The following is a 27,910-nucleotide window of genomic DNA, read 5'->3' on the forward strand; positions in this document are numbered from 1 at the left end:
TGGTTCTCTTGATCCTAAAAACCAAGCCACCAGTCAAGAAGTCAGCTGAGCTGCAAATAAATTAAAATAATCTAATAAAACTATTTCTTCTTGCATTCTGTAGACAGCCTGTGGAGCTCCCTAGCAAAGGGGTGCAGAGAGCCAAGTGCTGTCCTTATGCATAGTAAACAAAAGTAATCACATTTCAAGTTTCAAGGCATCAGCTGATTTGTTGCAAGAGTCGAGAAAGACAGAAATCCCTGTTAGAGATTTCTGGAATCTTCCTTTCTAGTGATACCCAATTTATTTGAGAAGACGTTAAAGCAGGTACCTCGTCTAGCTCAACAGGTGCATTGCGTGGGAGATGCATAATGAGGCTAATCCACAAGGAATAGCGGAGAATGGAGACCGGAGAACAACAGATGGGAAGCACAAATGTGTACAGCTCTTGCATATTAACAATGAAAAGATGTTGCAGGATAAAAATCTGACACGCCTGGAGAAAGACCTGTTAATTGGAAGGAGCATGTATTTCTGAAAATTCTTGGGGCAAAACCATCCCGGCAGTGGTACAGGTAACAGATGATGCCAAGTGCACATGTGGGTAGGCTTCCCAGAAACTCTGCCCCAGCCTACACAGGGCTGCCTGCCCCAAGACCCACGACCCCTGCTGGGAACGAGATCAGCAGTAATTAACCAGTATTTTGCCCCAAGAATAACTAGAGCTGCTGACACTAAAAATCTTGAAACAGCAAAAACTGAAAGAAAATTGTGTAAACATGTGACTTTCCTCCTCTGATAATAACGAGGCGTGTCTACACATGCATTACTGCACTTTAGTTAATGCACATTAAATCTAGTGTCTCCATTAGGAGGGACCAGGAAAATGCGCATTAGCCTGTCTTAATGCACATTACCTAGGGCACATTTTTTAAGTGATGCTTCATGTGCATTAACTAAACAGCACTTTTTCTAGTGACATTAACGCACATTAAAATAGACCGCGGTTCACAACCTATTTGCCACAGTGGGCCACACTTGCAGCTCTCAATGTCTTATGTGGGCCACACCCACACAACTTACTTCCTGTGTATCCATTTAAAACGTGTTTTAGCAGGATCTCTCATGGGTCACAGCAGTGTGCTGACCGGGCCAAGAACCACTGGTCCAGAGCATGAAGCGATGGCTCGTCATTTTGCAGCAGAAGCACTACCCGCTCTATCTTAGAGCAAGTCCTATTTATTCCATTTTATTACTTAAACAGATGATTAGAAAGGTATCGTGTTTAAACGCCTCTATCCCCCAATCCATACAGCAGATTTACAACCAGCTCTATCACACAGACCGGACAATTCACTCGCTGTAACAAGTGGTTTTAATAGTTTTATGGTCAAAACACAGCCTATTCAAAATGCTGTCAGATCGTAACCTGTTAGGGCTGAATGCATAGGAATTTTAACAGATGGCTGTTTGGGAGGAAAAAAGATATTTCTTCAGTGATAAACAGCATTTATTTTAAGTATGCATATTCGAAACAAGAAGTTGTATGTGTGCCTATTTTCATTGTTATTGCAGCCAACTACCCGGGTGAAGAATCGCTTTTCTTATTAACCTCTTTCTGCCAGATTGATCCAGTGCTGTCACCGAAGAGCGTATCTACTATAAAGCCACTTGGGTGACCAATACTAAGTGAATCAACTTGGAGGGATCCCTCATTCGTTACATCTCAGCAGAGTAACACTGATGCCAATACTTTAATGAAAGAACAGTATGTTAAAAAGTCCACTATAAATCACATAAATCACCTGAGCTTTATCCTGCTCAGAAACACAGAGACACAAAACCCACACCTGTGACACCAAGTCTATGAGACATTGCTGATTTCTGCAAGAGTTCTTCAGACTTTTGCTTCCAAGTAACTAGTAACTTGAACTATATCAAATATGGCAGAACGAAATCGTGCACCTTGTCACCTCTACCTCAAAATCCTGAATCCTAGCAATCAGCAGTTAAGGCAAGAAAAATAAATTAGATTAATTATCAATGTTTTAATAAAATAAAAAGTATTAAAAGAGGAATGAGGTCACTTCATTACCTAATCTGAAGCACAGAAAAATGGTTTCCCTATAAAATTTCATGACTTTGCTGTTCCAACTGAGAACTAATAATCTGCTGCATATTACCCTGTGAACACGTGAGCAAGCAAACAAGAATTCAGGGCAAAACTAATCTGATTCACCATTTGTTTCAACATTTCATGTATTTTCACCTGTCGAGACAGATGGCATTTTGACAAAGTCACTTAAAAGTACAATATGAAAGGAGTGAGGGAAAGATGCTGAAACCATCAAATACCATAGCAAATGGCACGAATCCAACAGCAGCAATCGCGCGTGTGAAACAATCAAACCTTTCGTGCAGTTACGTTACTCTTCCTCTTTGTCATCTAAATATATGGACAGGTAAATTAATTCAAACAGCAAATCAAGCAAAATAGGCACAAGGGAGAGAAGAGACGCCTGCCTGCTATTTCAAGGGGGTTTTTACCACCAAATGTTCCCCACAGCCAGAGTGCTCAAAGAGCTGCGAAACAAGCTGCAGAGCAATAGACTGAATCAATGATTTGGACTGTTTTTAAAAGAAGAGTGGGGAAAATCCTGACCTCAGTGAAGACAGTAAGCTTTGCCACCGACATCTGTGTGGCCTGGACCTGACCTGGTGGTTTTACCTGTCCAGTTAAGTTGGTGTCAGCAGCACAGTTGATCTGCATGCACACCAAACCCCTTAAAGATGGAGTGGCCCGTTAAAACTGGAGATACAATTAGATGCTTTAGGCATAAAGGTCAGGACCCTTTATCATAACAGACAAAATAATGTAGATAGAAATGAGAAAAGTTACAGAATATCCTGCTAGCTCTTTTCCCTTTTGTCCTCCAAGCTCATTTATAAAGTTAACAATTTGACACAGTTCTCCCTTTGGCTGAAAGATTGACAGCCCACCTGAATTCTGCCAAAATGCCTGCTTTAGCTGATTTCTATATTCACAGCCCGCATTACTGGGCCAGGCAACACAAAGCTTTAAGGAATAGCAATGCTGCGGTCACACTGATATTTGTCTTGCAGAGTGTACCCCACTATACCGTACAAATCATTCTGAAAAGCAAAGAATCACAGAAAATTAGTGTCAGAAGGGACCTCAGGAGGTCATCTAGTCCAACCCTCTGCTCAAAGCAGGACCAGCCCCAACTATATATCAAATAAAAGTGGAGAGTCTAAAGGGGAAAAAGAGAGCAAAATGCAAAAAAACAAAACATGTATCTTTGGGCAGTAAGAAAAAAAATAACCTTAAAATTTGGATTACTCAATGTTGCAAGAATATAAGTAGAAAATAAAAAGCACATGAATGAGCTGAGCCTACTTCTCACTTACAGTAGGTTAAGAACATACATGCAGGCAGCTACTGTAGGAAACCTGAATTCACTTCCTAACTCATCTCTGGGTAACTTGTTCAAGTGCCCATTCTCAGAGGCCTTTCAAAATCCAGCGATTTTCATAGCAACAATTCATAATATTACCTAGAATTTCTGGCTTTCCATAGAAAAATTCTCAAATCACTGCAAGCAGCTTCCATCTTTGTGATGCCTGTCCCTAAAAATGAAAAGAGCCCTATGCTGATAACACAAAAGTCCGTGCTACGCCTCTGGCAAAGTAATAGCAGGCTGAGGTTCACAAACAGCATGCAACATAAAGGAGCGATAGGGGGATAGATTGAAATATAAAGCACAGATCTCTGATCACCAACATAAATCACCAGATCTGAAAAGGTGTAATCACTCAAAACCAGTAATGACTTGAGATGAAATGGATGTTTTCAGGGATGAATGGCTTCCTCCGACTAAAACCATTTTGAGAGCAGATGGAGAGAGGTACAAATAGCTGCGAAACTGCAAGCTTTTGCAGGTTTTGCTTCATATGTTAATTGAAATAAAATCTGGAAGATAAAGAGATTGAGTGTAATAGTTTACAGACTTTACCTTCTAGCAGGGATAATGAAACAAAGTGCAGGATGGCTGCAACTCTCAAAGCGTAAAGATCTGTATAAATACACTGGGGGATCATTATACTTTTAGGCGCTGCACAGATGCACAAATCCAAATGCAGAGAGGCAGACACAAATCTTAATGTATTTAGAGAGTGGGCTAGATTCTTCAGACCCCGGTGTAATGAGTTGGACATTTGGGAGACCTTTCAGGAAGACTGGGAAGATACCCAACTGGTAAGGAAACAACCAATTGATGGTGGCAATAAAGAAAATAGCCTTTAATGGAACTGCCATCAGTAGATGCAGCAGATTGCTTATATTTCAGAAGTACTGAACTACAAATCATCACACTGGCCAGTGGGCATACAAAGTTATATAGAGTTCACCATCTTTCTAGGTGTTCCACATGAAGCCAGAGCATTACAGAAATATGGTAAAGCAAAGAAACACAGAGCTAGCAGCCACTGAACGCTTTCTGGAAATGCTCCAAAGTGTAGGGCCCCAGCCAATTTGCCATCCTTGTTTTGGAAGATGTACTTACTAAGACCAGAGACTCACAGAAAGAAACCACAGAGCGCACTCACAAACAGCATGCGACAACATCTGCAAAATATTTTGTGATCATACTGGGGGGAATGGTATTTTTAAATGGCTTAAGATGTGCATTATTTGCTTATGTGCCTGTCTCTTCAAAGGACTCCTCAGAAATGTTGCTCTTTAAAGAAGTGAACCTATCCACCATGAATCCAGTTATCTCCTCTTACTTTGCAATACACGCTTAATACAAGGAACATGGTCAAGCCCCACCATTTTCCCCAATCCGCTCAGATTCTCACTAATCACCTCTACACCAGAAGTAAATTAAGTGGGCTACAAAACCAACTGGTTGGGCGGGATAGAGATGCCCATAAGGAACTTTTTCCCTAGTCATGACAGTGCAGGTTCCTGGAGAGACTGCTCCCCCGCCAAAAATTGTACGTATTACCCATAGGACCAGTGCTAAATGAACTCAAACAGGGCAGGCTTTACTGTAAGTCATTATCAGTAACCACAACCGTAATTTATCGGAACTGCTCTAATGGACTATATTGTTTTTTCTTCAAGTTTTACACACTGTACGCAACAGTGTTAGAAAGGAATGTTGCTTTCATTACTTATTATAACCCAAAGGAGCTATTTCAATTATATCTTTGGGCAGCCACCAAGTAATATGTAATCATATGTAAGCACTTCAAGGAAAAGTTTCACATAAACTGAACGCTAATCTGACCAAGAGAGAATGGATGCAATCATAGACAACGAGGGCTGGAAGGGACCCCAGGAGGTCCAAGCAGCACCAGCCCCAACTACATCATCTCAGCCACGGCTTTGTCTAGCCGGGCCTTCAAAACCTCCAAGGATGGAGATCCCACCAGCACCCTAGGTAATCCATTCCACTGCTTCACCACCCGATACATGGACCTGCACGAGTAGCAGGGTAAAGGGGCGGCTGCACAAACACATCACAGGGCTAGTACTGTTTACTAATTGTAACGAGGCAGACCGCTGATCATCACGGTGCATTCTCAGTTCAGCCACGGACTTACTGTGTAAGCTTGCACAAGTCATTTCACCAGCTGTAATGCTTCCCAGCCTTACAGGTGGGCTGGAAGGAAGAGAAGACTGCAGGGATTAATATCTTCTAAAGGATTACTGTCACCCAAACACCTTTAAGCATTGCTTAGGGCATTCATACAGACGATTTCAGTAAAATTAACAAAAGAAGAAAGCCTATATTATTCTTGAGATGGACAATATGAGATGATTTTTATTTAAACGTTACTCTGTCCACAACTCTGTTAAAAAAACCCATTCTGTGGAAAGCTTGTGTGTCCTGTTTCCCAACTCTGCTCATCTGCACCTGCTGTCTTTTTTCCGAGAGATGCAGTAAGGCTTGGGACTTCCAGCTAGGATTTGGCCAAACTAGTAAGAGAAACCATCTGCCTATTTATTGTTTCAAAAAGTGATTCCTATAATTGCAGAGGTAAATAAGCAAAACACTGACTGTCTATGGATTTTAAAGTGCACTCTACATTTAAGCTATCTGTAACTCGAATCTGAGATGCAATTCTTTAATGAATAAGGACCTGTAATGACGTTTTGCCAACCTGATTTCTTGTAAAATCCTCAGTACTCTCAAGCTTGTCTTTTTATCTCCCATAGAACAAGTGGAACTCATCCAAAGGTGAAATAATACTCAGTACAAATACATCTCACAAGTAGAAAGAGAGCATCCTGCTTCTTTCACCTGACGGCAAAGCTAAACGGAACAAAAGGCTCTAAAACAAACCCTGTCAGCCAGCTAAAATGGGCATCTGATACTGGGAGAATGGAGCTAATTCTTGTTACTGTCAAGATTTCAAGGAGATCATCATTCAAGGAGATCATCATTAGAAAGGGAAAGCTACTACTCTAGGCTGAAACGCAGATGTTGGGGCATCACGTCGTCTGTTAGAAGTTTCCTGAATATCCAGACGTTGGAAGCCAGAGCTGCCTAGTTCGGATGTACTTGCCCAGAGGTTTAGATTAGGGAATTCAAATATTGTGGTTATTTTAAAGAACATGACACGCACTAAATATCTGGAAAGGTACGGGAAAAACAAAGAAATAATCCTACTGAAAATCCCTATCCACATTCTCCTGGATTAATTTGACAGCCAGTGTTGTGCTGGAGATCTGACTAAGGAATTATAAATAATCTTTTCCAACCTTAAAATCTGAAAACTAAGCTGATAGTTATGCCAGTAAAAAATGACCTATTTACACTGAAACAAGACCTGCACACTCAGATTCTGTTTTGAAGATGGCTAATTTATACACAGCAGACGGCAAAGTGTAAACCAGGGGTGGTCACCCTGCAGCTCACATGTTTCAAGTGGCAAAGTGTGTGAGGCCCATGCACTTAATATACAGCTGTGGCAGATCAGGGAAGGGGCAGGCAGTGGCAGATAGTGCAGGAAGCAGTAAATAGAATAGGCAAGGGGCACAGGGCAAGGAGCAGAAAGCAGAGCAGCATATGGTCCGGGGCAAGGGGATCACAGTGGCACTTAGAAGGACACAGGGCTTAATTTGTGGCCTCATAGGGGCAAACCATATATTTGATAGCAGCAACTTGTGGGAGTACATTTAAAGAGTATTCTAATATGCCTAAACCAATGCTTTGTATCTCCTAACAGAAGCATTTACAGGGAGGCAGATCAAAGTCCTGTAGTTAGGCCTCCACCACAAGAAAGTCTCCCACTTGAAAAATCAAGTGCCACCGACCAGCAAAATCTCCTTAACCATTAGTCTTCCACAGGCTTTTTCGCTGCAACTCTGGGAGAAGTGAAGTAACATCACTGACTTGACTTTGACAATGCATTCAGTCACCAACTACGGAAACAACTGTGCTCAAGCTAGAAAGCTATTTAACATTGCATGCATCTACACATGCAATTAATGAAACTGAATAAACTCAAGCACAATTTGAGCCGGAGTAAACTAATCCTGATATCACTGTCTACACGTGTGCTTAAGTGCAGTAATTTACTCCACTGTCAAATAGCACCTGTGTCTGATGGGACTATTTTACACCAGAGTAAATTAATCTACCGCATCCTAATTGCACCACACATGCAGACGGTGATGCTTTACTGTGTAGTAAATCAGCCTCCTGTGCAATAAAGCACATGTGTAGATGTGCTCACTGTGGTTGTTATTGCTGTGTCTGCATAGGGAGGCTGATGTGCAAAAGTGCACTGCCTGATGCACAGTGATGCAACAACACGCTTGCCACAGAGGTAAGAAAAATCCAACACTCATATTGTCTGAACTTTGAAACCTTCATGACTAGACAGTCTATACATTTCTTAGACTAGGTAGATGGAGCATAGGGTGGGATGGATAAACACTTATTACATTCACTTTTAATTAACAGGTTTTCTTCCTAGATGTACAAGAGGTATCTCCAAGACTTCTAGGTACTTACAGACCCAGGAACATTCTTCAAAGAGTGTCTGTATGCAGGGAAGTCAGGATTACTCTACAAAAATATCTTAATTCCTTCACCTATACAGTGAATAAAGGAATAAATTAAACAGCACTTGTAGCAACACTGTCTTCAAGTGCACCCCATCTCTGCTATAAATGGTCAGAGCTGTGACAGGCTTTAAAAAACAGTGTTATCCTTTAGCGATGAAAACTGCAATCATGAAAAAACATGCAGGGTGTTGTCCTGACACCAACTTGTCTCCAAAACAAAAATTAGCCTTTATTTCATAAAAGCTGAAGCTGAATAGGTCTGGATGTATGGTAACAGCAGTATAAGCGCCTGACTTATTGCTTTACACTGAAGAGTTTTTTAATCCTCAAGACACAAATATATTAAATGTATAAAGGTTCTTTCCTATCATTTAATATTATTCATATTCATTATGCACACACAGTATACCAACTACTACAACTGCTATTGCCTTGTGTGAAAAGAAGTGGAAAAGAGATGGCAATTACCTAAAGAACACACAAGTGATTAGAGAAGGCATGAATTTCAAGAGCTGACCTAGGTATGAAGAAACAGAGGCTGGTAAGTGGTAATGCCACAGGCTCTTTCATGTCAAACTCCTTGCATACACTGTTGACAGCATCTTAACTATTAATCTCATTAACATGCTATATGGTGGTTGGGATAAGTAATATAATACCCTGATATGATTCAAAATGAGCCTTTAAATTGCCTCTGCCAGCTAATGGGTACTTTCCAGTAGGATGCTGGAAAGCTGAAAAACTATAAAGGCGGGCAAATTTTATAAAATAACTATTTCAGATAATCACCAGTTGGTGACGGCTCCTTTAAAAAATAAAATGGCAAGCAACAGTACTTCTACAGAACTAAACTGTCACGGACTTTGCTTAAAAGATGCGTCTACTTTATTAGAGCTAATCCATGAAAAATGGGCTTCGTTAATTGTTAGGATTCTAATTTCAATAAAGACCTTGGGGGAAAAGGCTGTCCTAGTTAAGGCTGGGAGTTTAAAGGAACGCCAGCAGCAAATACAACACGCATCATTAACTTGTTTATTTCAGAAAAAAAGCAACTCCAGTCACTAACACACAGGCAGCTTTTTAACCTGAAGCGTGCTTTTCATTCCACCCCCACCCCGCCCCTCGGGGCACAGGATTGTTTCTAGGCTAAGGCATAGGGCAGACTGAGAACGAGGCTCTATTCCCAGCCCCGGCGGGGACAGGCCAGTGACAAGTCACTCCACTTCTGGGTGCTTAGGAGCCTTTCTATAGGACAATAATTACTTACTACTGTTTGCTGCCATGCCTAGATTTGGATGGTGCTGTGGTTTTGTTTCCTCAATGTTTGGCCAGTTTGGGATTCATTAAGACTTTACATGCTCTTTAGAGCAAAAAACACAAATGGGTTAAGCCTAACCATCTTTTATGCACATCGTAAGTCAACTGGATAATTCAGAACTGAAGTCTCCATTTGAAAGCCTTTGTACTGGAATAAAAAGAGATACCTAGGCCAAACATCAAGAGAAGTGACAGCGCAGAGGTATGAGTGCAGCAATGAGGGATAAATGCTGGTCAAGAAGATGGTATATTATTAACAGACCTGAGGTGAGAAGGACAAAACTAGAGTTAGCAGGGAAGACGCCACGTCTAGATGGATCGGCTGGACTGCAAGAGGAAGTTTGTATAATTCCAACCCGAGCTACGGGCAATGTTATCAGCCACCATATTCAGTTTTAAAAAAAATGCAAGTTACTGAGTTTTATATACCAATATAAAAAGAGCAGAATATTCCACTGTATTTAAGACAAGTGTATCTGAAGCCTTGCATCTGAAAAAGCAATCCAGCTGCTAGAAAAGCATTCAAGTAAAGGTTTATTTAATACTTTAAATCAGGGGTGATCAACCCCGGGCCTGTGGCCCCGATCCAGCCCCCTGCGCTATGGCAGCAAGCCCGTGGGGCTCCCCGCAGATCCATAGAGAACTCGGTAGGCTGTGGCCCTGTGTGCTGGGATGGGTGCGCAGGGTGGGATAGGCCTCATCCTGGGTTGTGTGGGCAGCACAGGGAGCCTGATCATTCCCATAGTCTGGCCCCACGCCCCTCACCTGGCCTGTGGAGCCAAAAGGTTGAGAGAGTCACTGCTTCATGCAAAACGTAAGGAACGTGAAGTGGATGAGTACAGCGGGACAACACAATTGAAACCTGCAATGCTTCACTATACACAGGCTGACTACCATGTCTGCATGTGCACATCCAGGAAAATCTTCGACTGTTGAGCTGACTGGCTGTTACAGCTAACTGAATGACAGCCTGGCAACTATTAATCTTCAGCCTCCTTTATGGATGTTTCAAGGTTCAATTTTTATAACATGTGTTATATAATTTATTCAAAGGAAAATAAGTCGAAATCCCAAGTCAAGAAGATTGTTCGGATCGTGCCATCAGAGTACAGAAACTTCCGTAGCAGCCAATGGACAATACAGACAAGGTGCATTTTAAACAACCAGCTCTTTAAGAGAGAGACAAAGTCAAAACTAAGGTTGATATACCCTCCTTACTTCTGCTTCTTATTTCACATTATTAGGTATTGAACTTAACTCTGTAGAAAGAAAATATTCAAGATGAAGATGGACCAGCATAATCCTTCCCAGTCACCATTCTAGCATAATACTAATTAGTCACCATTCCCAGAGTTTTTAAACTCTTCTGTGAAATACATGACACGACCACGTCAAGAGTATTCTTGCATATGCAAAGTTACCACCTTTCAAAGGTTAGCGACTTGGCAGTTGTTCATTTGAAATCACAAAAAAGTGACTACAGCTCAAGGAAGAAGTAATAAGCCTAAGGCTCTTTTTTTTAATATCAATAGTTTCAGATTACAATGAAGTCACATCTCATGAAAGCACTTAGAGAGGAAAATTCTCATACAGCCTCAATGAGATGGCAGAATCCTGCTCATTAACTAAGTAGGCTGTATGCTAACAAGGCAGCTGAAAGGAAACTATAAAGTTGGTTTTAGAACGATAGTGCTTTTAGATACCCAAGACTAATTTATTCTACAATCATTGCAACATTAACCTCCCAAATCTCAATGACCTTGTGTCACACTGGATCAATATCAAGCACTAACTGCATCTTCTACCAGAAAACCCCTCTTTAAAACGTGTTTTGTTGGGTCCTCATGTTTTTGAAGGAACTTACATTTTGTACATGGAGATAAAAGGCAGGTGCTGTTCTTATTCTAATGAGGATCAAACTCAATTTTAATGTGAAAAATGGATTTTAGATGCTGAAGCGAATGGCTGATGTCCATATGCTTTTATTAAGTTCTTTATAAATAACAAATCCTATGGGAGCATTTCTTTCAGTGCCTGCAAGCTTTGAGCCTCCCCAAAAATCTCATTAAAAAGTATTTTAATGACTTGATCATGTTATTATATAAATACTCATGTCTGAGCAATGAAGATTTTTTTATTTTTATTTTTTTTAACTAAAGCCACAAATTGAATCCTAAGGTAATATTTACTATTACAATCTGGAGACAGGCAAGCTGTGATCACTCAGTAGTCTTGCATATCATTTCCTATCATAAGACGCACCTGGATTCCATACCTGGGCCTATGAATCCTACAGACATCACATTCAGCAGCTTAAATAGAAAAAAAAGTGCCTTGTTTCATAATGACACAGCCCTTTCAATTGGTGGAGAAGCACCACAAATCAGCTGTTCAGGGAAGCCCATCCAGGAGCGGGCACAACCCTGCTAGAAGGAGGACAAGTAACAGGTGAGTGCAATCTGAAAATCTGGGGGAAGTTCCCAATAGAAACACTCTGGAAAAACTGTCACAACAAATAAGATGCAGATGAAAAACTGAAATGCACTCCAAGCACACCAGGACTTCTTACTACATTGTACAAAAATGGCTGAAACTGTTTTTAATTCTAAGATTAAAGACTACAAGTTCCAGGAAGACTCTGAGAATACCTACTCACCTCCTACCACCCTTGCCTTCCAGCATGTTGGCCAAGGTCTTCAGCCTAGCAGCATCAGATCTGTAGTTGCTTTTGCCTGTACTGCCTGCCACCTGTGAGCACTGGGAAAATGAGAATCAGTTGGGATACCTGCCAGATGCCTAAATTGAGAGTCTAATGAAATTGTGACTAAAGAGTCTAAATTCACCATGCAGAAAAATACTACCTAAAGGTTGCAAGCAGACAGTTGCTGATTATAGCATATGCAAGGTCCTCCCTAAAAGGTGGTGCTCCTAACCTCTCTCCATTTACAGAAGCCATTTAGATACCAGGGGAGCCAAAATAAATGCTTCAGCCCTTGTAGAGGAAGGTTCTTTGGGTAGATGTGGTCTCTTTTATTAGAGCAACTGAGCACTTGGAAAAATGTTCTTTGCAAGCTTTCGGGCACAAGCACCCTTCTTCAGGCATAGGAAGTCTTCAGAGACCTGGATGAGGGCGTGGAAAGCACTCTGTCCAAATTCGCAGATGACACCAAACTATGGGGCAAAGCAAACACACAGACGGGAAGAAACCAAATCCAGGCAGACCTGGACAGGTTAGAGAAGTGTTGAACTGCATCCTGTTGTTCGCTGTTTGAAGACCAGTGCAAGGTGCTGCACCTAGGGAGAGGGAATCACCAGCACACCTATAGGCTGGGGTACAACCTTCTCAGAACAGTGCCAGAAAGAGATCTCAGAGTCGTTGTCCACTCCAAGATGAACATGAGTCACCAATGTGATGAAGTAATTAGCAGAGCTGAGTGCGCTTTGTCATGCATTAGTAGGTGCATCACGAACAGGTCCAGGGAGGTGATGCTCCCCATCTATGCGGCACTGGTCAGGCCACAGCTGGAGTACTGCATCCAGTTCTGGGCACCGCACTTCAAGAACAATGTGGACAACTTTGAGAGGGTCCAGAGGAGGGCTACTCCTATGGTTAGAAGCCTGCCGGGAAGGCCTCATGAGGAAAGGCTGAGGGACCTGGACCTTTTCAGCCTCCGCAAGAGAAGGCTGAGCGGGGATCTTGTGGCAGTATACAAATTCACTGGGGAGGGGGGACAGCAGGGAATAGGAGATGCTCTGTTTACCAGAGCACTCCTTGAAATAACCAGAAACAATGGCCACAAGATGATAGAGAGCAGATTTAAGTTGGACATCAGAAAGAACTTCTTCACAGGCCAAAATCTGGAATGGGCTTCCACGGGAGGTGGTGGTCTTCAAGAGGAGACTGAACAAGCACCTGGCTGGGGTCACATGACCCCAGCACTTTCTCCTGCCACTAGCAGGGGGTCGGACTTGATGATACACTGAGGTCCCTTCCAACACTGGCATCTAGGACTCTATGAACCTTGCCTGCCTATGTCCTTGGACCAACACAGCTACAACCAAAAACCTCAGCCCTTGTATTTTACTCCTGCCTGCTCACACCAGAGCTACAGATTATCATTTGCACAGGGTCACTCCAGCTCCGTGAAGACAGCTGGGGCACAAGTCTGTATTCTTTACTCAAGCTCCCTGCTTCAAATGAATGTCAGCTTGCACAAGGGAAAAGGAAGACAAAACTAACAGTATTTAGCTCTCTGTGGAGGAAAAAAAATGTTACCTGATACTATAGCTAATGCCCAGGAGAGAGACGTTTTAACCAACAGTCTTCAAGCTCCTCATACAACCTGCTCTAGTTGAGCATACGGATACAATCAATATAAAGGTACTGACCTTGGGTTATAGGTACATAGTACAGGGATGACAGCTGAATTGCATCACAGGAAAACTTATTTGGAAAACACTCTAAATTGACTAGGTTACTAGAGGGGGTTTTGCATGTTTTACATTCGGTCTTCCCTGTTTTCTTTACAACTAGCTACAAGGAAAAAAAGTAGTCAGCATCAGGAGTGACTTTGGTCACAAAGCTATATTAAAAGTTAGGAGAACAGGGTGACAAAGACAAAGCGACCTCCTCCCAGTAGAGTAACTGAACAAAGAACATTGTATTACCTCCAAATTAAACCATTTTAAAAGAATGTTACACAGCAGCAGTTTTAAGAAACTGAGAAGAGCCTATTCAGCAATTCTCAAATTGTGGCCCAGAGAGCTTCCACGTCACCTAGTTTTGCACATGCTTCCTTTCCAGTTGTTTCAAAAGACATCCAGCCTGGGAACAAGGAAGAGATGCCTTACTACCCAAGAGAGGTGGACAAACAATGAGCAATGGAGATGAATGAACAATAGCTGCTCTACAAGACTGGTGTGGAAGCTGGCAGCAGATGCAGAGAAGAGGAGAATCTGGCAGCAGAAAATATATGTTGAGAACTACGGGAAAGAAACAAGGGATATGAAAAGTAGATGAACACAAGCAACAGACCAATCACATCAAAGACAATTCAAATTACACTAGCACTCCCCTGGTACGACTTTTCCTTATAAAATGACTGGGTTTGCAATAAGGATGTTTTGCAAGCACAACTGTGATTTTGTCTCAGAAGGAAAAGGGTCTACCACGCAACCTCCCTACCAACATCTGGACCACAGTATGTGTGAGACCATGTAGATTCCAGTGGATCATTCTCTGCAGCATGTGACCATTTCAGCCCGAGCAGCGATGGATAAGCAGGGACAAGCTCTTTGGGGCCTTGAGGAAGCAGTAATAATAATACTTAGCACTTAGAGGGTACTTTATATGCTTACAGCACTGTACAAACATTAACTAATTTTCCCTAACCACGCCTGTGAATTCAACACGCGTTATTTATTAATACAGTAGCACCATTCTGCAGCTGCAGCAGATTCCTACATTTCTTCTGCTCATGTCTCATTCTCTTTTACTCTCTTTCACCCACAGCACATTCCTCTTCTCTCTGCTTTCCTCTTCCTTTGGTTTAGGGCTTCTCACTTGCTCGCCTACCCTTGTACCTCACTCCCGCCTGCTCCCACCAGAGCTACAGATTATAATTAGCCCTGGGTCACTCCAACTCCTCAGAGATTTTTGAGCACCTGCTAAATTACCGATATTTATCCTGTATTTCTTGCGATGACTATCATGCAGTCTACAGGCTAATAGAGACTCGTATTTAGACTTGGGAGAAATGAAATATCAAATTAAACACTACATAAGGCCAACACATAAAGCATGAGAGGAAAACCTAGAAAAGCATGTGCACCTCTGCATAGGTAGGCACACATGTACCGAGGAATGAGGGAGGCTCTATTTTTGCAAATAGGAGTTGTTGTAGAGCCATGGGAAAGTCAGTGCTACAGTAACCCGCAAAGGGACAAAGCAGATATATCAGTCGGAGTTGATTTGTCACACTTAACGTGGCTGTAGCGTGTGACCCTTAGCTTTTCAATGAGTGCCACGTGTATAGTTAAATCCATCCAAACTTATTATTACCAACAGCACAAACATCAGCGAAAAGGATTAATATAATCTGCACCCACAGCGGGCGTGTGAAAAACAGTCACACGCACACTATGCTGCAAGTTTAACCAAACGCATGAATTCTTGTCTGCTGATTTTGGATACGGCCCCGATCGATAACGGCAGAGCTCAGTGCAACGTTCTCAAGGGAAATGCTGAGCTGACAGGACTTGTACTCTTAGGATAGCACTTTCCAGGGTAGTTTCTGAACAGCTAAATCCCATCTATCCATCAAAGTTCCTGCTTCTTCCAGCTGGAAAACAGTACTACAAGAAAAAGATAAATTATTCACTTCACTGGGCAAAACATACTTGTCCGAGAAGCGAAACAATCATGACTACTCGGCTGCAAGGACCTGAAACAAGGAAGCATTCCGAAGGCACACCTGCATATTTCCCTTCTAGTGTTGAGCATATTTCTTCAAGACCCTGATATAAGCTGGGAACACTTAATTTCTGGCCTTCATCCCCTTAAACAGACACCGAGATTTTTAAAATGATCCACTGCCCCAGTTTTTCCAGGCACCTGATGGTTTCAAGCAGGTGCTTGCTGCATTTATGCAGGAAAAAAAAAATCTAAGCTGAAGCAGCTGACTTCCCTGGCAGAAAATTACAGCAATTATTTTCACTGTGTGAAAAGTGGTCAAACCACTGTCAACCTACAGATGCAAACAAACACAAACCAATTTCCCCTCCACAAAGTCTCTCCGTCAGCATATACAAACTCTGTAGTGGAGAGAACTGCTGAAGCTCCTGCTTGCTTTCTTCCTCCCGCTGCTCCCAGCAAGATGTCACATCACCCCCTGGCCTAAGACCTCCCAGTGTGATTCCTGCAGCACATTTTGAGGACAAGAAATACTGACCAGGAGTATCTGTAAAGTCTCCTTTTAGTCCCTGCTCCTGCTACAGGGCGTAGGGAGAAGGAGACAAGGAGGAGCCCAAGAATTACCTTGGGGGTCTTTAAGAGGAGGCTGGACAGATGTTTGGCTGGGGTGATATAACCGCGGCACCTGTTCCTGCCCGGGGCAGGGGGTCGAACCTCATGATCTGTTTAGGTCCCTTCCGACCCTAAGCACTATGATACTACGAATTTGCAGTTGGGACTATTGGTCATGCGCCTGACAACGGTAAATGGTTGGGGAGAAGCATCCAGCACTCGAAGTTTGGTTCACAGCATCTCCTGGAGCACCAGCAGTCACCCTGATTCTGGCTCAGAAAAGAAGACAGGAAGAAAAGGCCATTGCATTTAACTGCAACCAGCCATTGCCAGCTCTGGGAATAAACATGTTCAAGGCTGAAGTACGTGATGCATCCTCTGTCAGGGTCAAAATGACATAAACAGCCCCATCTTTTATTGCTGGGAACACCGCAAGACTGACGTCAAGACCAACATCTTAGTCACAAATGTAAAGGATTGGGTGCATGTCTCCCCTCTTCTCTTGGAGCTCAGTCACACGCTTCTCAATCTGATATTGTTTAAATATTTGCACTGTCACTGCTACCTTTTGTGGTCAACTGATCTGCTTTGGATAGTGCTACCCAATGGCCCGGCATTGTGGTTCATTACAGTGAGCCCTGAGCATCTCAAGTCATACAAACTTTGCCGCCAGCTTATCCTAGAGATATGCTGGGTACAACTTGAAAGCTGGGTGGTTCCCATGGACGTTTTCCAGCTTCTTGGCACTGAACTCTCATGAACTACTTTCTCTGAAGACATATCATGTTGAAATCCTTTAGTATTTTTTCTATCAATACCTATTTTTGAGTTGTGAGAACCGTGCAAGCCTGTGATTTCTTGCTGAAGTCCACACATACCTCAGGGTTCTCTACTTTGTAGAGTATTCGCCCGTATTCTGTCAGGAGGAACTATTTCCTGCAGGTTCCCAACAGTTAAAATACCTTGGCAGCCTATTTACACTTCAATACTTTTTAATAGTTTGATTGATAACACTTTTACATTTTTGCAATCAGCATCCACAAGATGTTCTGTCATTACATCCAGATGCTTTCCTTTTACCTGGAAGATTGGATGGTGTGTATGTTTGAAAATGTCTGGAAGGACTATTCACTAGCTCTCTTACCTTCAAAGCAGTTACAGTATTAATTTAAATAAAGGTAAAAAGAAATAACTGACACATGGACGACGCATGACTAGATCTCACCAATTCCCAATTATTTTAACCACACGTAGAACTAGGGGTCATTTTCATTCTGTGTGTCTAGATAAGTACGTATAGTGATTCAGGTAATCTTTGAAAAATCTTCAGAAATGTAAGGATGTGGTGCTAGATCTCATTTTTATTAAAACATCTTTCAAATGAACCATACAGGACTTTGACAGCTGCCTTACAAACCATTGTTTTAGGCCCTTTTAAAACATTTGTTGACTATTTTGTTTCTATGAATATTAACATGTTCCAAAGGAACCCCATAAGGAACGCACGTGCAGTATTTATGCCAAATTTATACAACTACCACATACTTTCTTCTCATGTACAATTTTCTTTATCATTTAAGAACAAGCAAAATTTATTCTAATAGGTGCTTCCATTTCTTCAATGCACTAAATTTCAAATAATGCTCACCTTCAAGAAAAAAACCCACACTGCTTTGCTTCTGTGGAAATGTAACAACACTCTTTGATAATCAGGAGACAAAAATCATCAACTAATGCTCTGACCCGTGAATCTCTGAATGGCACCAGGGATCCCCGTGGAAATTCTGAGCTTCCCATACTCTAGCACTAACTTAAAGCAGAATATTTAATTTCCAGTAAAAAGCTTTTCACTTGGTTTGTGCTACAACACACAGCTTTCTTTTGGAAGGCAAGCTAACCAAGATATGCATGTTTCTTAATGACAGACTGCCCCCTTGTGCCAGTCTCTTAAGTGTGCCAGGGCGCTACTACAGAAGCATAACACATCAGGAAAAGCAGAAGGCAGGGCAGTGTGGCATCTAACACTGCCCTGCCTTCTTCTTCAAGTCAGGAAAGTAAATGCTATTTTGTTAGCTGCCCCTTTACCACATATGGTGAACAGAAGAAATGGCCTAAATGGCCATCGTTTTGTCACTCTTCTAGGGGGACACTGCTCCTTTTCATGCTCCTACGCATATTACTGCATTTAACAAATAGCAGCATAACCTCAGTTTTACAAAAAGAATTAAGCATCAATTTGGAATTAATTCCAATAAGCATGGTGATGAATTAAATCTCATTTGAACAAGACAGGCTGAATAAGCTTGTTTCAAAACACCCTCTATACACAACTGACAATTGGAGACCACAAAAACTTGCCATCTCAAGCAAAATTCCCAGACCGCAAGAGAAGAAAAGAACACAAGACTCCTGTGGACACTGGCTTGGGTTAAGAGAGCACCGTTGATGGAAGATAAATGTTGGTGTCTTTATGTATATATTTTAGAGGACTGGATGCATCTTTAAACGTTATCTGAAAAGTTCATAAATAAAGATAAAAAACAATTCCAAGCCACAAGTCCCCCTGGATAAAGACAGACAGATATCAGCTATTTCAAACACTGAAATCCTCTGCAGAGAGAAGAGCAGCCGAGGAAGTAGTCTTGGGATAGGCTGCCTTTTTTTGTTTTGGTTCAAAATATTTAAAATATCAATTTGAAGTGTTATTTATTTTGGTATGTGCTTTTAGTCTCTTTACCACATAATTAGAATGGACAAATGAAAAGCAGGTGGGTGCTCTGTGCCTAACACTGAGAGGCACAGAAAAAGGAACATAAGCAGAACGGGAAAAAAAAGAACAAAAGCTGAGCAATACTCCCAAACACAGTGGTTACCTGGAAGATATTATGCAAAGAACAAGCAGGAGTGAGAAAAATAGGTCAAACAGTATATTGTTTTATACACCTGGGACACTGCTCCTGTACATTTGCGCTTGTAGGTAGGTGAAGCATCAAAGAAGTTAGAGACACCTAAACATTCACTCTGAGTGTGGACCATTGAACAAATGACCATATTTTCTGGCGTTCAACACTCCCCTCCCAGATTTGGGGGGTGTGTTTAAGCAGGGAAGCTGATTTTCTGTCCAGGATAAAAATGTCCCTTTTGATTCCTGCTCAACAGTGCAACAGCTGTTGCTTTACTATTCAGGCAGATGAGGAGGGTCAACTGACCTAATAAAGGCTCATTATCCTTCACTGAACCAGCAGGACCCTACGTAACTGCCTCTTTTAAGGAGTGTCCTTCATTCACTGCAACCTAGTCACCAGTGCATTTCAGTTTGGTTCGTCCTTCCTGTTTTGTGTAAACGTATTCTATCCTATGTTCTGTCAGCAAACAAACAGGATTAGAAACCCACAACTACTACTGGGTACACAAAAAGGGTCAGGCTTTCCGCTGATATCAAACCAAACAGAAAGGAAAAACAAACAACTAAAACATACAACACATTTCAGTTAGGGTACAAATAAAAACTGGCAAAAATGTCCTCTGACAACAGCACAGCTGAGCCCAAAACGTAATTACTGAAAACTCAACTCATCTCATGGCCGAGAGATGAAAGTGATAGTCAAACAAAAGTTTTCATTTCCTGCCCTTTAATAATTACTTTCAGCCACAAAACATCTGAACTCACAAGAGATAAGGAAGGGATCCATCGTAAGGGAAGAGACTACCTTCAGCCCTACCCTCTGAGCACAGCACCTTATACAGGATGCTTCAGAGGAAGGTGCTAAACCCCAATAATGGCATTTCCCATGGTAGGCTGCAGAGAGGAGGCAGTATTCTGACTCCACTGGTGCTGCATTTTTATATTGCATGAAGAGTGACAACTCCTGTAATCCTCACCCCACCAGCACCTCTAGCACTTATTTAGTGGACACAAACATGCATGATACGTGCAGGTAATCAATAAAACCTACTTTCGAAGGTGCTCGTGTTCTTTCAGGAACAGCTCCGTTCTTCTGTTGTTCACACCAGATCCACTTTTATATGATCTAAGAGATAAAAATAAAAGTGGAAAATAATTTTTCCAGAAGGCCCTGTCACATACAAAGTACTATTTCCTATACTTGTACTTTATGCTCAGTTATTCCTAAACAGACAAATAAACAGTCTCATCATTAAGATTTTTTTTAAAAGGGGGTTTTTAAATTCTGTTACATGATTTATCTTCACTTTCTTCTTCTCATTCCTGCATCTAAGAGTCAGTTTCCAAAGAAAATAATGGAAGCCAGTGTTAACCAGAGACACATGATAATAAATCAGACTATATGGATTATTTTGAACAAGTAACCAAATAACAGCTCACAAATAAAAAGCCCAAAATATTTTTCTATTTCAAGAAAAGATTAGAATTTCTTTTTCTGAGGACACTATTTTCAAATGTATACTCACTAGACAGTGGAAAGGCATGTCTTTCTCCTGCTGTTTCAGAGAGGCTCAACGGAGGTCGAAGGAAAAGTAAACCTCCAAATTAAATCTTTGTTGATAATGTGACAGTATTCCATGTCTAGCAATCCAAGATTTATCATACTGCAAACACATGGGGTTTGAAAAACCATTCAAGATCCTACCCTGCTGCTGTTGAAATCAAAGAGTTTTACCACTGACTTCAAAAGAAGCAGGACACGGGCTGTGTCTGAGGGTGCTTCTATTTGCATCAGTCTCTTAATCTTAACGCGCACACAGAGAGTAGGTGTAGACAGTTTTCAGATTACCCTATGTGTAAAAGTTAGTCTTTGTATTCCAGTATGATTTGTTGAATTGTAAACAACATTTGCAGATATTAATCATCTCTAGTGTGTAAAATTGCTCAGTTCTCAAATCAATCTGCATCTTTTAAAAGCCATTAACTACAATCACAGAAGCTCATAATAAAACTGGATTTTAATATAAAGGCTAGATCTGTGTTAAACAGCTCATTAACAAAACCTGAAAATTGTTCCAGACTGAGTTTCAACATATGGTCTCATAATATATGTGATGTGCTGTGAAATGAGGCACCTCTTGAAAAGAAAAGAACACCCCAAAAATCTCACAAAATATTTCAGACACCAGTGTAACCAATCAAGTCCGGAGCAACAATCCACGCTACTGTTATCACACACAGTGCGACTTACTCAATATCCTTCCGTACCGATCCCAAAAGATTCTCCCTTTCCCGTATTGCCAGAAAGTTTGTTTTGGTTTTATGGAATTCATGAGTGTAATCCTGTAACAAAATAATATCCCATTCAATTATGTCTTGAAATCCAATTTGACAATAGCAATGCTGCCAAGCAAGCTTTGATTGACATTTAAGTACAGTTATAGCTAAGAATTACCAAATGCGCAAAAGCTATTAACTGGGACGTGGAAACCACAGAGTATTTTTAATGAAAAATGTACTACTTCTTCTGCATTGCACTGACTGACTACGATCAAGGTTATGCTGGGATTCTCATCACAGCCCCTCCCCATGTTTGCTCAGCTTTCTCAAAAAGTACATGTTCGAGTCCAGCAACATGAAAAACAAACCACTTTTAGTACAATTAAAAAATGGTTGTGTTTAAATACACTCCAAGTTAAACACATAAATATGAATTTTTTCAGGTAACTAGTACTTGCTAAGATCCAGTTTAACTGACTCTGAAAACCTTCAGCACCACACAAGAAACAAACTATAAGCATTTTATACTCATTTCACCTGCATGCTACATTTTCATTAACTTTCAGCTGACGTTACAATGCTACTTATGTAAAGCTTTAATGCACAAAATTTATAACCCCGTATGTGCTCTCCTATACAGCTAAGCCTGACAAGAGGTGAAGATGCTGTCATAAGAACTTAATGCCTACTTTTAAAAGGAAGTCAAATTAAAGTGTGTGTGTGTGTGTGTGTGTGTGTGTGTGTGTGTGTGTGTGTGTGTGTGTGTTAAGTTGCAATTTTACTCAATGCACAAAAACTTTTTCCTAAGAGCATTAAAACGTCCATGTTTTGGAGCAGCCTCTGACTTCATCTAAACTAACGCCAGCAACTATTTTGGTCTGTGAAACAGGAAGATGGTGTGCAAGAAACTGTTCTGTCTCCAGCAAACAGCAAAATGGGCAGCGGAGATGCAGAAACTTATGACTGAGCTACAAAATTGGGTAATTTAAGATCTAACCAATCATACTTTCAAAGGATACCATACACTTGAAACACAGCTAGTTAAGAACAATAAACTGAATCGTTTCAGATATTACACCTCCCCCCACATGCCCCGATCAATTTGTGTGGCTCTTACAATCACATTTCCCTATGCAAAATAAAGAAATAAATTTGTAAAAAAAAAAAAACCAATGCAAGAAGAGTGATTTTTAAATGGACTCTGCCCCCCTCCCAAATAGTCTCTCTCATACAAAAAAGCATGTGAGCTTTGGCCACTTGATGAGCTGACCCGCAAGTGCTACTTGTGGAGCCTGGAAATTCCCAGGTCAGGAATCTGGACGCAGGTTCAGTTTGTTAAGGTGGATACCATTCACACCTCATGGCAAGATGCATTTTCAATTATAAGCCTTCTTAGATTATTACACTATATGGCACTACCCAAAATACTTTCCGTCTGAGGGGTGTTAGAGCTGTTCTTTTTTATGACAATGGTACCAGGTGTTTTCTGGCTCAGTATACATCAGCTATTTTGAATACAGTTTTCATTCTCCCTCACAGCAGAGGAATTGTTGACTACTACAGAGAAAAGGTCAAAGACATCAGTATTGCAGCCAATGCCTTCTTAGAATGGCATCCCTGACTGAGCACTGGATGTCAGTTTGTAGCAGCTGCACAATGTATTTGGGAAGCTAACTAGGAAAAATGCCTAATAACTAAGAAGCATTGCATATAATTTCACACTGAAACCAGGTTGGAACAAAACCTGAAAGACTGCGTAGATCTCTTGGGACTGCTGGAGCATTCATCCTTTTGCTCCACAGGAGTTTCACTTTTGCACTGAATGCTTTCAATTGCCTTTTGACTAGCTTCCTTAGTGTAGTTTTCCCTTCATCTATAAGTCCCAACAGCAATTAAGGTGGCATAAATACTAGATGCTAACAAAACAGTAGACTAGAACCTACCCAAGAAAACTTCAGTGTAACAGTAGCTTCGTCGTATCATTACAACTTAAGCAGAAAGCCCAAGGGGTCAATGTTAGAAAGATGACACACACTTGTGAAGACAGAACTGTATATACAGTTCTACCCATGAGCTCTTAGAAACAGAACAAACATTTGCAAATGAGATTAACTATTTCCTGCTAGTTACTAAAATCCTATTTTCTAGAATCTTCTTGGATTCTTTTTAATCAGACATTTCAACCTAGGATGTTTGGTCACATCCAGCTGAGGACATTTGTTTCTCTGTGACTAATATCAACATTTTAGGTTATACATGCAAAGACATCCAAGCAGAGGATAGCAGGAAGAAGTGCCGCAAAGTATTATTACATTGAAGCCACAGCATTCAAACAAGCAGTGACGGTACTGCATGCAGCTGTTACCTGCAATATGTCTCTGTGACGCTGTAACGTATGCATCAGTGCCGCGTTCAAGGACGGGACCCCTGCGCTATTAGCGTACTCCGCCATTTTGTCATTTATTCCTGTAAGCTATATAAAAAAAAGAAAAAAGAAGGAATAAACTTTCCCTGAAGGAGCTTTATGACAGGCTATGTTGGAAGAGTGAATAATACCAATCATTAACATGCCTTCAGCAAGAAGTATCTACTTTCTGCAGTTTCTAGTGTTAATGAAATGGTTTTTGTTCAGTGGGTGTGCACTGCAATCTCATTTCATCAAACGCATTTTCTACATCCTACACAGGAACATATGACTGTTACATCTATTAACATCAAGGCCTTCAAATCCCTGTTAGGTATTCAAAAAAGAAAAAAAGTCTCTCCATTACCCTTCCCAGGAGCTGCTCGATCTCCACAGCCATGGTTTCAAACATTCTGTCTTGGCTTGATCCGTTTAAGAGAGGAGTTGTGTCAGAACTAAGGGGAAAGAAAACAGCAGCAATTACTGGAAGGCCCATCTTTTTGTGAACACTCAAAGTGCCAATACTGGGCATAGGTACAAGGGCGATTATATTTTCTAACTAGGCTTCTTCAAATGAGAAATTATATTTAGAAAAAGATAATATATTTTTTCTCATACGAACTGTGGCATTAGTCCATTACTGTAGTCAAGAGTATACAGGACCTTGGAACAGAAACCCCCCAAAGAAGCCTACCCCCTTCTGGAAGCTAATGCCTGGCACAGAAACGTACTGTAGATCAGGTCAGAAATCATTCTGTCTTCACACTTAATGGTTTCCCCCTCCACATTTTTTTTTGTGCTCAATTCCAGGTTTGCAAGGAAGTGTGTTACAATCATTAGGTAAAGATACATTAGTAACAGAAATGTTAGGTTCTCCCTGCTGATAGATCTTATGCAAAGTTAACATGCTGCACAAGAAAAACCGGGGTACGTGACAGGGATTGGTCTACATAGTCCACCTCCCCTCTCCTTGTCAAAAAGTTAAGACCACAACACAAACGACACAAAGTGAGAGGACAGAAGTGAACAGGCAACACCAAGATACAGAAGAGTAACAGCATCCACCTTTTTAGCAATACTCTTCACTCCAGTTATTGGTATAAGAGGAGGAAGGAAAACTGGTTCTCATGCTGTCTCCTGGCATTGTCCCAAGGAGGCAGAGATCAGTGTAATGTGCAAGGTACTCTGGAGTACTCTGTCTGGAGCAGAGCGAAAGAACTGCTTCAGTAAGATATGAGCAGGGTGCGTTTCCAGGGGTGGAATCTCAATCTGCTAAAACAAATACCAGGCACTGGGAAAGGGAAATGAAACAGACTAGATGAAATCAACAGTAGTGGTGCTTCTCTTCTCTGCGGGGGAAAAGGGGACCAACATTAACAAAGCCCTGGCAGTCCTGCATGGCTCACGCCTGTTCTTCCATGTCTGAGCTCTAATATTTATATTTCAGAAGCAGTGACAAATGCCATCCAGGGATCAGAGTCCAACTGTATTTGGTGCTACATATATGCATATGTCATAAACTGCCTGCCCCAGACAGCTCACAGTCTCAGCCTGTGACAAGCCACTCATGGGCACAAGGCTACCAGAGAAGCATGGGGGACAGGGTGACAGCAGGACGTTCACACTAAGCATCAGTGGCAGACACGAGATGCTGGTATTTCAGAAAAAAGGTGCCATCAGGTGAGGATCTCTATAATTTCAGGCCTGGAGTGAGTTCCAGAACAACCCCACTGCAAGAGGCTCACACTGAACACGCACTGACTGACAAGGGGAAGGCTGCATCATTGGTAAGGTTAACATTTTGGAACCAAAGATGGAAAATTACCTGGCCCACAAGGTGGGGAGGACTTGTAAATGTAATCTCTTTTAACCTGCCATCAGCAGGTTAAAAGCTTTTCCTTTTTTAAAAACAATTTGGTTCTCAGTGTTAATCCTGGAGGAAAACTCAAAACAGCTCCAGCTGCTGCAGTCAGAGCAGGGGGTTGGAGGAACCTCTCCAGTTCTATTCCTTGCTGTCCCACTCACTCTCTGTGCATCCTTGGAGAGCCCTAGCAGCTTTGGGCCATGATTTCCTTATGTCTGAAATGGGGAGCGTGCAGTGACCCTGCCCACGTGGAGGGTTGTGAAGTGCCTGGCAAGCGCTTGCAGGTCTTAAGACTGAAGGCCATAAAGAGTTGCAATGTATTAACTGGTGCATATGCACCTTGTGATGGACTGTGCAACGCAAGCTGCACCGAGCAGGCTAGGTCTCATACCCATCCACATGCTGCCGACATCACCACAAATAGAAGCTTAATTGCTGTTCTGCCTAACGACAGCACCAGAGATGCTCCAACATGACCACGCACTGCCCCCCATCCCCACACAACACGCCCATTCAACATCACACCCGGATCAGAACACGGCTGGTAGTGCAAAGCAAGAACTATTCTACCGAGCAGTTTGGGAAACTGCGCACGAAACCACAAAGGAAGTCTGAGGAGATTAAACCAAGCCCCAGATCAGCCAAGAGTAGTGGAAGCAGCCTTCTTTAGCAAATAAACAGTAAGAAGTCTGGTAGTACCTATACCTGTCGCGTCTTCCCTCTCGGGCGCTGCTGTGGCTATAGCTCGTGCATAGTTTGCTGAAGGAGACCAGCTTCAGGTCGAGCTCATTCTCTAGCTGCCTGGCCTGTTTCCTGAGATCTGGAAAAACAATGGTAAGAAGCAGTAAATGTACAAACAGGTCACTGCCTTGCCCAACACACTTGGGTTTACTTTGGCAAGGTTTAGGTGCGTAGCCTAAAGAGGAGGAAACTAGAGTAGAAGACGGCATCATTCAAAAGAAGAATCAGGCCGAGATCAATTACAAAGGAAACAAAAATCTCTCAATGTACGCACAAGTCCAGTACACTCGATCACCGCTGAGCAGATCAGCAGCCCAGAGGTCCAGCAGGATGGGAACCGTCTCTCCTAATCACATACAACTTTCTGGACGAAGTACTGGAGATGGCAGCGTTTCCAGCTTTAGGATCTGCATGCTAGGAGCACATCCGATTTCTGACACGGCAGCGATGATGGTACGAGCACCCAGGAACACAGAGCAACGTTCCCGTGATGGTCTCATGACTGAAACGGCTTCCCCACCATGAAGCAACGACACTCGGCCCTCTTGACCAGAGCTGGCGTTTCACGTGCTTGCGAGCGCCACAAAACCAAGGCACCGAGGGGAAACTACAACCTACCAAGACTTAACCGAGTACGTATTTCTTACAAGCTTCTTTAAGGGAAGGTTTCCAAAAGGCCAGATCTGATTTAAATCGTTTTAAGCGAGTCTCACGCTCTTTAATCCCTTTGGCATTTTTTAAAGTTTCCCTCCTGAAAGTCACTCGACCGGTACCAACCCTCACAGCGTATCGGGTCTCTTCTCTCCTCAGATGTAAGCAGCAGCCAAGGCTTCTCTAGACACGCAACACTCTTACGAGATAAGATCCAGGTGAACGAGACAAAATTTGACCTGCTTTTTATTTTTATAGCCACCCGAACACACCAAATGCGTATATAAGATCTTCCCCCGAACACGCTTCAACGAGCGAACCTGCCGACCTACGGACAACGCCCCTCGGAGCGACACGAGCGGGGCCGCGATGTCTCGGGGGAACTCCTGCATCGCACCAACGGTGCCGGCGGGCGAGTCGGGCAAGCTTTCGCCTGCGAGACACTCTTGCCTCTCGCACAATTTGCGGCCCGTCACGGGTACAACGCCACGCTTACACTACCGCTCTGCTCAACGCACCCCCCATTCCCACGCCAGCTTCGACGCGGAGATAAATTCAGACGTCTACCGTGCGTTTTCACGAGGCGCGGGGCGGGCATGGGGTCGCGCCACACGCGGGGGGCCCCCCTAGGCCTCCCCTCAGCC

The 27,910-nt window shown here is 42.2% G+C and overlaps 1 protein-coding gene across 2 annotated transcripts in view; it reads right to left on the reverse strand.

Annotated features, from left to right (window-relative positions):
- Positions 1 to 27,901, reverse strand: part of GOSR1 (golgi SNAP receptor complex member 1) — a 47,559-nt gene extending 19,658 nt beyond the window's left edge. The window contains exons 1-6 of one of the 2 annotated variants that reach the window (XM_006036101.3): positions 26,890 to 27,901; positions 26,580 to 26,694; positions 24,378 to 24,465; positions 23,972 to 24,079; positions 21,578 to 21,669; positions 20,378 to 20,452 (exon numbers count right to left, since the gene is read on the reverse strand). In XM_006036101.3, coding sequence (XP_006036163.1) covers positions 20,378 to 20,452; positions 21,578 to 21,669; positions 23,972 to 24,079; positions 24,378 to 24,422 — 320 coding nt within the window. In that variant the 5' untranslated portion in view covers positions 24,423 to 24,465; positions 26,580 to 26,694; positions 26,890 to 27,901. Of the gene's footprint in view, positions 1 to 20,377; positions 20,453 to 21,577; positions 21,670 to 23,971; positions 24,080 to 24,377; positions 24,466 to 26,573; positions 26,695 to 26,889 lie in introns of both variants that reach the window. The other variant, XM_006036100.3, reaches the window with a different exon arrangement.
- Positions 27,902 to 27,910: the final 9 nt, after the last annotated feature.

The sequence above is a fragment of the Alligator sinensis genome, unplaced genomic scaffold, assembly GCF_000455745.1.
Source record: "Alligator sinensis unplaced genomic scaffold, ASM45574v1 scaffold1642_1, whole genome shotgun sequence".
Taxonomy (NCBI): Eukaryota; Metazoa; Chordata; order Crocodylia; family Alligatoridae; genus Alligator; species Alligator sinensis.